The following is a 10,854-nucleotide window of genomic DNA, read 5'->3' as shown; positions in this document are numbered from 1 at the left end:
GCCTTATGGGGCCATTTCCAGCCAAGTGCAAAACTCTCCCCACCCATCCTTCCCAGACTGGGGACATCTGCGAAATGGGCAGATGTAGACAGACAGAAAGACAAGTCCACTAATTCATCTGAAAGGGATGAAGCCTTATGGTAAAATGTGAACTCTGAGCGATCTTGGGTGGTGTGGCTTCACAGAACTGAAGCAATAAGTTGCATGCAGATGAATGCGAATGTTTAGGGCAACCTTGATCTCAGAAACATTCCAAGGAGAGGTACTATAACGACTCCACAACAGCTGCAGAAACTGACCTCTGAGCTCTTGCTATGAGCCGGGCACTGCGATAACAGCTTTACATTAAATATCCCACGACTTCTCCTAATGGTCCTAAGACTTTGGTTGTATTATTACCTTCATCATGCAAACAAGGGAAGTGAGGCTTAGGGAGAGTCATGAATTTGCCGACTCCTCCTCAAGGAATCCGTGTTTCTAACAAGCCTCCTCTCCACACACATCCCCTACCCCCGCTACTACATGTTTCTCTTCCACACGTCGTGGCTGCTTGAGAGGTCGATAACTACAATAAAAAAATCCAGCCATGCTGGAGAAACCAGGAGCCAGGTCCTTGGGGAGGCCCACCTCTTGTGGCCATTTAGTGCCCTAAATATTAAGATTATGGCACCTACCCCACCACCTACATAACATTAAAAAAAAAAAAAAATCAAAATTGTGAAATTAGCATAAAGAAGTTCAAAAAAGTGCTTACATTCCCCATGATTCCTTGGGCTTGCCTGCATTGCTGGTGTCCTAAGCACAAGCTCAGTCTGCCCCTACCGCTGTGGCCTCCCTTTCTGGGGATTCTAGTGCACTTGGGGGCCTCTTGGAGAGAAAAGTGAGGAAGGCCTGTGGGTACCATCCTCTTGCTATGACTGGCTCTTTAGGGCAATTGTGTTTGAATGTTTAAGCTTGGCCTCAGCCTGGTGCAGGGCTAATGGGCACATTCTCTATAGGAGCAGGTGAGAGATTTCCCAGGGGGAAGAGGAATACTGGGAGACCAGAGTTCTACTGTTAGGCTGTGCTGACCCCTTCTGAACCTGAGTGCTGGTGAGACTGCCTGATACCCTTTCCAGGTAGTTATGATCATCCCAGTTAAGATGAAGAGACAGGCTCAGAGAGGTAAAGTAACTTGCCCAGGGTCACAGAGCAGGTCTGGAGCACCTCGGCTGTCTGCTCTCTCCTTCTGACACAAGCACAGCATGTGCATATCATCCCTGGTGGAAGGGAGGGAGCTTGGTTTCCTCTGGGGTGTGGCAGAGGATGAAGGGCCTCTAACCTTTTTCTTAGCACACCTTTATGGAAATTAGGCGGCGACCTGGTCTGAACAAGTTCCAGTGGAGAAATCCTCCTTTCTAAGGACAATGTCAATACCATTTACAGCTAATATGATGCGCTAGTGTTAGCAGTTTGCGGCTGAGGGACTGAGAAGGAGGCCTCTGCCCAAGGTAACCTCTTTCTGAACGAGAACTCTCATTTCGAGTTTACACTGCCTGCTTGCCAGACGTGTAGAATACACGAGCCAGCCCACAAATCCGTTTTCTGCTGAAAGCGGGCATTCTGATCTTAACCAAAATTATCTGATGTGGTAGATTGTTTTAGGGATGTTTTGCTTTAAATTCCAGAATACCACACATTTGTTTTCCATTGTGTATGCCTAAGATGTCTGGTGATATCTCTCTCTCTCTCTCTCTCACACACACTCTTCCTCCCTCCCTCCCTCTTGTTTACTTATGCACTTTACCCATGTGGACCAGCTAGCTCTCATTCTATCCGAGGAACTTGTTGCCAGTTGCTTGCATGGCCCTGAGGAGTGGACGATGTCCCTTCTTTTACACCTTTCAAGCAATGCCATGTGGTGTGTGGATTGGCAGTGTTGACAAAAGTTGCTCCCAGCACTGCTTAGCCAGATGGCCCTCCGCCCCTTCACAGGACATTCTGAGCACCAAGCCAGCAAGAGGACAAAAGCCAAGGTTCCCAAACTGCTGTGTCTGACCTATTACCTGCCCTATCCCTCTGCCCTGATCCTTTTATTTTAGATCTCAATTATTAGATATCAATTTGCTATGTCCCCATACCCCACCCTAAAGCACTTCACCTATTATTTAATGTTCACAACAGACCCACCAGGTAGGTTATATTACTTTCCATTTTTTAGATGAGAAAACTCAGGCACAGAAGATAAGTAGCTTGTCTGAGATCACACAGCAAATAAGTTAGAACTTGAACCCCAAAACAGTCTGACTGCAAAGCCCAAATTTTCAATCATTTTGCTAAACTGTCTTTTTGATCCATTTTGTTAATTTCAGAGCTAGATTTTTTTCACTTTGTCCTTCCTCCCTCCCAACCATATCTGATCCCATTTCAAAAGTGGCGTCTTCTATCCTTAAAGGTCCCAAGAGAGCCCACTTACAAGTACAGAGGGCCCTACCTTCTCACCGACAGGAAGGTACCTGCAATGGCCATCTGGCTTGGCCTCGCTCCGGGGGAGTCACAGGTGGACAGAGTCTAGAGAGAAAGCCTGCAACTTTCTCTTACTGGCCTCTGGCTCAAGAGCTTAGCCACGCCCTTGCTGCACTGGCCAGAAGTCGGTGTGGACACAAGCACTGGTTTGGGAAACAGATTCTCTAGAGTAACTTAGCACATTCTCTTCCCATCCTTGCTTCATTACTGCTGCAGGCCTGGCAAGTGCAGACGCTGTTAAAGCTGCCCATTGGCTACCATATCCACAGATGAGGCTGTGGTCCACATCAAGTGGCCACCGTCTCTGTATCCTCTATAGGAATGGCCCCAAGGTGGGACCCAGAGCCTCTGCCCTTTCCAAACAGCATCTACTGCCAGCAAAAGGCCAGGGAAACGAGCGGGCATCAGCATAGGCCTGTGTTATAGCTCTGGGCCTGAGGTCCTGGGAGGCACCTACAACAGGAGGATTAACGCCAGCTTCCCATAATACTAAGGATCCCTCCCCAACACTGGAAGAGAATCCACGTTCTACTTGAAATGACTTTTCTGGTCTCTAGGAGACCACAGGTTACCTGGTCTTATGGGGTCAGGGCTATAATTTGATTGGAGTGGGGGAAGGTAGAGTATGCGTCCATTTCCCCAGGCTTGTAGAAAGGAAGCTTTAAAAAGTTTGAGTGCAACAGTAAGTAACGTTGAAATCCACAGCCCCACATCACAAGAAGGAAGCCGCTCCCGTTGCCCTGGGGTGAGCAAGAGGAAGACTCTTAATGGAAGGGTTTCCTGTCTCTGGAGCACACACTCTGTTCTAGGAAGGCAGAGCTTCTCAGGAGCAGGGCTTGCCACCCATCAGAGAGGGGCATTGATGTGAGGGGCCCATGCAAACTGGCACATTGCAATTGCTCCCATAGGAGGGAAGAGGTGATTTTGATTTTAACCTGTAAATAAGTATGTCTTGGTCCGTTTGGGTTGCTAACACCAAGTACCACAGACCAGGTGGCTTACAAACAACAAAATTTGTTTCACAGTTCTGGAAGCTGGGAAGTCCAAGATCAAGGCACCAGAAGATTTGGTGTCTGGTGAGAAGTTGTTTCCTGCTTCATAGAGGGGTGTCTTTTTGCTATTATCTCACATGGCAGAAAGGAAAAGGATGCTCTCTAGGGCCTCTTCTTTTAAGGGCACTAATCCTGTTCATGAGGGCTCCATCCTCATGACCTAATCACCTCCCAAAGGATTCATCTCCAAATACCATCACACTGAGATTTAGGATTTAAGATATGAATTTTGAGGAGATAGAAACATTCATTCTTTAGCAAACTATCTTTTAAAAGCACCTGAACTTCTACTGACTTGAGAAACAAGTTTACAACTAAGTATGATTTTGCTGATCTTTTCATTTAAAGCTTTAATAAACCGATTTTTATCATTTTTCATGTTATTATTCAATCAATGTAGGTTTAAAGATAAATTAAAACTCAAATACCACAGGAATCTGTTTTGAATTTAATACAACTGTCTGATTTATCGTATTTTTAAGCCCCAGTCAAGGGTTTTCTGCTGTGATCCATGGGTTGTGTTTCTATACCTGGACGCTGACATGCAGCTCAGACTGGGAGGATAAGCAAGGGGCTGCCTCCTGAGAAGTTTGGGGGAGGGGGCTTTGCAGGAGCCATGGGCCATTGGCCTGTCTGGGCATGAAATGTTCCCTGGAACCCTGAACGTGCGCTGGGTAAGCTTTGAAGGGTTACTGTCCTAACGGAGCCAGCAGGATCGACTGTTTCTGCTCCCCTAATATGATGCTTGGCAAGAAGAATGGACAAGAACCCTTCAAACCCAGAGATCTGATTTTTCTCCAAGCCTATAGTCCCCAAACCTCTCTCTGAGGTCAAATAAGTCTGGCCCTCGTACAAGTCAGCTGGCTTCATCCCCACCTGCTACTTAACCAGGCCGTGTGTCATCTCCTGAGGAGTCCAAATCTCCAACTGACCCCCTTGGAGACAGTCTCCCTTTCCAAAGTCCTTAGGGGCAAGACCAGGGAAAGTCGGCCTAGGCTTCTAGTCTCCATGTGGTGGGAAGGAGGGGAAAGCCAGAACACTCTTCTTGAACAAAGACAAATCACCCACACTATGGGAAAACCTAACCCAAGAAGCAAAACTTGGCTGGAAGCTCATAAAGTTGGATTCTTCGTGTGGACTAGAAATACAAAACATTCATTAAATTAATCGAGAGTCAAAGCCACTCCTTGAGCAATGATTAAGCTGAGTGTCAAAGCAAGGATGGGTGGGGAGGCTGGGCTGCTCTTGATCACCAGGAGCACTTAGGGCTCTCTAATGTCTTCTGAAAGTTCTCCCATTATGCCCCCATGCAGTCCCCAGGGAATGGTGAGGCAACCCACTTCTTATGGCAGAAACATGTGATTCAAGACAGAGCACAAGTTGCTTGGAAACCCAGGGAGAAAAACCAATATTGGGTGTTCATAATCTCAGGTCCATGGGCTTCTAGAAAAAAAGGCAAAAAAACCACGCATAGCATGTTTCTGGAGCCAGATCCCATTGATTTCATAGCATTCTGTAAAAAGGTCAAGATCCATCAGTCTAGGATGATACCATAAAGTACTTAAAAACTGCCCAGAACTAAGTACTTTTTTGGGGGAGGGGAGGAATTAATGGATGGATGTAATTATTATAAAATTATCTCATCTGGAGACAGGATTCTGTTTTCCACAGCTGCATGCCATCACTTGATGGAAAATGAAAATGTCCCTGGACCAGCATTACTTTTTCCATGGAATGAAACAGGCGAGTGATCTGCAGTCAGACTTCAAAACCATAAATTTAAAAAAATGTATTGTTAAGATAAACCATTTTGGTCTCCTGAGTTCCCTTAGCTGCAAATAGCTCCAAGTAGTCGAGAACATGGGTCCAATAGGCCGGTACCCAGATTTTTCAAAGCCCAAAACGATGAAGTCATTGCTCTTTTGTGTATAAGAGTTTTAAGGACCAGTTCTGCTTTGGTTGAAAAGACCTGTGGCAAGTCCTAATAAAGTCCCCAGGACCCCAACCTGGGGGAGGGAGGAACATGGAACATAAACATGAAGCTTCCCGAACCAACTCGACACAGGTTGATCTAGAACACGCAGCCACTAAGGAGGCAGCAGGACCACAGAAGCCATGGAAACTGTGACCTCAGGTCTCCTACCCTCATAGCCAGACATACCATCAAGCTCTGTGTTCTTCAGAAGAAAAGGTGCTTTTGTAAGTCCAAGGCGTATTATTAACTTCCAACCTGTGTGACCAATTAAAAAAACCCATGCTGCCTTATAAAGTGGAATTGAACAGGAAAACAAAGAGACAAATCAAACATGGGACACACAGTTGTGTAAGAGGGAAGATGCACATCCAACACTAAAGGAAGATGTGAGAACACAGTTTTGTGAGGTCTGTGGCCATAGAAGAGTCAATTAGCAGAGTAAGTGCTCTGGTGAGGGTGGCCCTCAATAGGGCTGCCTATCAAAGCAGTTCCAAATTCGGGTCTAAGCCAGCAGCTGCTTCCTTTGAGTACAAAAGAGTAAGGTATGGAATGGTGCCCACGGGCCACTTTGAAAAGAAAGGGGGAGAGAGGGAGAGAGAGAGAAGAGGGAGATGTGTGGAGGAATCCTCCCTACCACCCCGCAAAAAGCAGGAATCAGATTCTCTGTTGTTGACAACCACGGTCAAAAAGTGGGAGAAAGCCATGAAGATTCTGGGCAGGGGAGAAGCCAGCTTTTCCTTAGCAGATGCAGACACCTGGCCTAACCTCACCTCTCCCCAAAGCTGCCAGCCTCAGTACAAACACAGCCAGCTTTCTCAGAGCTCCAGCTGTCTGCGTGCCAAAAGCAGGAAGCCATTTTACTCAACAGCCCCAGCAGCTTGCTCAGCCCAACAGTTTCTGGGTGAAGCAGCAGGTTGGATGGAGGGAGCTTTTGCCACCATCATTCCACAAGTTCGCACCTTGCGCCCAGATCCAGCACCCTGACATCTTAGGGTTTCTTTGACACGCAGTTTTATTTTCAGAAGTGGGGTGGCCCCACAGTCAAATGCGTAGCCATACATGAAAGGGGGTCAGTGTCCAACCCAGAGCTGGAAGAGGCTGGCTGTGATGCAGGAAGAGGAGGGAGGAATGCGTGTGGACTGGGAGTGCACTCCTGGCTCATCTGTGGTTTACACTTCCACACTTCTTAGGGAATTGCTCCTACTCCTCCAATGGCCTCAATCTAATTTCTTCTGGTGAATAACAATAGCTACAGGACTTTTCCAGGACTAGGTTACTGTGCTAAGTGCATCACATACATTCTCTTATTTCACCCCCTTCTCCCGTGGGGCAGGCACCAGCTCCATCTGGTGATGGGTAAATCCAGTACAGAGCTGGTGTTCTGATCACTAGGCTATACTACCACAATGGCTAAGGTCGATGAAGACAGAGAACCCTGAACAGAGAGACCCCCGCCCCTGCACCCAGGGGGAGCAGAGGGAACTGTGAGGTTAATAGAATCGCATCCCAGAGGTAAAGGTCAATGGAAGCCAAGCTCTGTGGATAAGCCTCAGTACTCATTGCAGATTTTTCTGGCCGTGTGGGAAAGTCCTATTGCTGCAGGCAGTGCGGGCAGGGTTGTTTCATAGACCGAGCTTGAAGGGACCCTATGAAACCATTTGCTTCAACCCACTGGTTTTACAGATGAGGCAACAGTTCTAGAGCACAAAAGTGATCTGCCCAAGGCTTCAAAGTGTGCCGGGGACTTAACACTCATCTCTGAATTCCCATCCTCTCTGTCCATGTTTCCGAGAAGCCTCCATTAAGTCCAAGTGACACCATTTCTTGGGAAAAAGAAGTCCCCTGCTATTCCATCAGTGAGGGAGGGTAAGGGGTGAGAGGCAGTGAGTGAAGGGGCAGAGGGAGATGGGGGTAGGAACTGGGCCCTCTCAATGCAGGCCTAGGATTTGCGGAGGACGAGTGAGGGACAGAATGGGGATATATGTTCCTGGCTTGGCCCTCGCCTTGTTCCCCACTTATACTTGGGAGTCCACCACTCTGACATCAGTAAGATGTTTTTACTCTTAACCTTTTTTGGGGGGTGCAGGCAGGCAGGCAGGTCTGAAGTAAATACAGAAACAATTGAAATAGAGCTGGGAAGTTAGGCTTCCGGGGGCGTTGGAAGAAATGACTGATTGCTGGTTTGGCTGTGGGCATCAGAGGCCCTGCTAGGGAAGGGCAGGCAGTACAGGCTTGGCTGTCACTAAGGGTCTCATGGGGATGAAGAGGGGGCCAGAGAAGTCACCCTGCCCTGATAGTCCCACTCCCCCTTGAGATGGGCTTCTCTCTGGACCCCTGCTAGCTTGCCCCTCTCCACATCCTTTGTTTAGGAGGTGCTGGTGGCCTCTGGCTTCAGAATTCTTGGCTTTTCAGGCCCACGTCAGGTCCCCAATGTCAAGTTTATAAGTTCCCGGCCTCAAGAGAGGAAGGGAAGTGCTGACATCATAACAATCCAAGTAGTTTCCTTAGATCATAGCTTCCCATAAAACATTTTTGAGAGCCCATTCTCACCCTTCCTTCATTTCTACCCAGCTGGGTACGGCAGCAGGTTGTGATGCAAAGTGTACTGGACTTGAAGCAAACCAGAGCTGCTTTCCAACTGACTGCTGATGCTATCCTGCCACATGACCCTGGATAAGTCACTTAACCTCTCTGGGACTAGCTTTCTGGTCATCAGTAAAATGGGGATAATGTTTCTTGTTCTCTGGCTATGTCATCGGGGCCGAGACTTTGCAGGGTGTAAAATGCTACACAAATGGATCACAGAATTCCTTTATTCTATCATCTCCTAGGGGATGAAAGCTTCATCTCTATAGGGATGTTGATACAGGACTACTGAACAAATAATTCAGAAAAATGTAGCTACTGCTTACCCCCACACCAGCCCATTACCAAGTCCTCTTGTTGGTTTTACGATGGATAAGACTAGAAGGGATCATAGCATTGGCTTGGTTTCTCTGCTTTCTCACTGTGAATAAGAAGGCAGGACTGGATAATCTCTAAAGTAATTCCTAGCTCTAAACCTAAACATTTCCCGAGTTGAGTCATTTTTGTTTCAGACAACATAGCTTGCTAGTAGCACCTAGCCTAGGCAGGGGAGGCTCTGAATATGGAGGGTGGCAGGTTAGAGACAGTAAAAGGGTGAGTTCATACCAGAGTGACCCTAGGAGCCTCCAGTCAGGCTCTGAGTGTGCTACAGGGCAGGTCTGGGTGTGGAGGCACCCTGGTAATTTGTGGTTCCCCCCAGACCCAAACCTTGATGCAGCCTAGGTGGATGGCTGAGGACTAACAGACTGTCAGGGGAGAGACTTACTAGGGAGGAGAGAGGAAAACTCCCTAAAGGGCAAGAGTGGGGTGGGGCCAGCTTACCTTCTGACATTCTTTTCTAGTGCCAGCAGGAGTTGGTGAGAGGAGGAAGCCAAGCCTGGCAGCTAGGCAGCTAACTGCTGGGAATACTTGTGTGTGTGTGTGTGTGTGTGTGTGTTGGTGGTGGTGGTGTTGAACAGTTTATATGCTGAGTAGCAGAAACCATAATCCATATGATTATAGTAACAGCCATCTATAAAACTCAATGCCATTCTATCTTCCCCTAAAGCAGGCCAAGGGTTGGGCAGGGCACACCTATGTGCCATCCACACTAGCATATGTGTTGGGTGTGGTGATTTTTGCAAAGGCAGATCAGTATCTCACCCTGTCAGCTCCAGAGAGAGGATTAAATCCCAGGAGATTCGCCCTTAGGTTTTTGGGCCCCCCCCCCCCGACGACCAGCTCCAGGGGAATGAGCACATTTTTTGTTATAAGCCTCTGGTGGCATGCCTGTTTTTACAGCCATCTCTTGAGAGTGTCACAGGGGCCCTCCCAAACTCCTTTCTGAATGCAGAGGGGCAAATACTGCCCATCTGTGAACAGGGGATGTGGGCCTCAGAACCAGGACACGAAGATCTCCTATTCCTTGCTTCTGTCTCTAGGTGGTCCCTTAATTCCCCAAGGGAAGATGTGGGCAGCTCCCCTTTCCTGCTGCCTCCCTCAGGCTTCCCACTGCAGAGAGGGCTGGGTGCGGCCAGCAGCGGGAGTGTCCCAGAGCCGCCGGGCCGGTGAACGTGCGCTCTAACCTCTGGGTGGGCTGACGGGGGAGGGGGAGAAGCCGGAGGCCCTGCGGCCAGCACCTGATCTCTCCCGGAAATGGAGAAACACAGACTCTTCCCACTAAAAGCACCGACCGGCATCTGCCCCTCCTCTCCCCAACTCTCCCAGAGTTCTCTCCAGTTCAGATACTTATCGCACTTGAAAAAAAAAAATCAAGACAAGCTAGTCTTTCAGGTAGTTTCGAGGGAGCTCGGACTTTCTCACGGCAGCCCGGAATCAAAGTTGGAGAGAACGAAGGGGCTGAAGGTCTCTCCTCGAAGGTGGAGGAGGTGGTCCCCGACTTTCACGTACAGACGGTGTCCCAGGCATGCGCTGCCCGCGCGCCCCTTCCTCTCCAGTGTAAAAGTGCCTCGTAAAACGGCTCTTGGAGGAGCTCTCCCTGCGCCACCGAAATCTTTTAGAGCGCCCGCATTCTCCTCTCCTCGCGGCCCCAGCCACTTGTGAGACCCCCCCACCTCGGTCACGAACTGCACTGTCCGCAACGGTCCAACTTAGCTAGGGTCTTGAGTTCCCAGGACCCGGTGCTCCGTTTCTCCTCCGCCACCAGCCCCCACCCCCGCACTCGGAGGGGCAGACACAAACCCCGGCCCACACCCTTGGCGAAGAAGAGGCCAGGGGCCGGTCTCCACGCCCCAGCTCACTGGGGACCCTGCCTGTCCGGCTTTGGGGAGCCCTCTACGAGCACGCCCGCCCCGCCCATCCCCGGACCCAGCCGAGCAGCCATCTGGAGGCCGCAGTGCCCATTCTCCTCTGCCCGAGTCTATCGAGCGGGTAGTGCCAGTTACCGGCACCCCCGACCACGGACAGGCCTCCCCCGTCACACACACACCGGGGCGGAGAAGCTGGCCCCGGAGAGGAGCGCGCGACCGTTGCGCTCACTTACCCAGAAGATGAAGTTGAAGCCGAAGAGCAGGTATTTGATGCATTTAGTGCCTCCTTTGACCGGCATGATGCGAGATGAACTGGCCTGGGCTGCACCGGTGTGGGGCTGGAGCGCACGGCGAGACGGGGTTCGGACAGAGGTACTCGCGCCTACAGGCTGGCCTCCAGGCTGGACTTTTAAAAAGTGCCACTCCTTACGGCGCGAGGCCGGCAGCGGTGCGCAAGCGCGTGGACCCCGCCCCCGTCCCACCTGCC

The 10,854-nt window shown here is 49.6% G+C and overlaps 1 protein-coding gene across 1 annotated transcript in view; it reads right to left on the bottom strand.

The window, feature by feature from the left end:
* The window catches only part of CD9 (CD9 molecule), a 32,075-nt gene extending 21,265 nt beyond the window's left edge, over window positions 1–10,810 (bottom strand). The window contains exon 1 of the mRNA XM_006914609.3: window positions 10,601–10,810. Coding sequence (XP_006914671.1) covers window positions 10,601–10,666 — 66 coding nt within the window. The 5' untranslated portion in view covers window positions 10,667–10,810. The remainder of the gene's footprint in view (window positions 1–10,600) is intronic.
* Window positions 10,811–10,854: the final 44 nt, after the last annotated feature.

Source organism: Pteropus alecto, unplaced genomic scaffold, assembly GCF_000325575.1.
Source record: "Pteropus alecto unplaced genomic scaffold, ASM32557v1 scaffold94, whole genome shotgun sequence".
NCBI lineage: Eukaryota > Metazoa > Chordata > Mammalia > Chiroptera > Pteropodidae > Pteropus > Pteropus alecto.
This window is presented reverse-complemented; position numbering and strand designations above follow the sequence as displayed.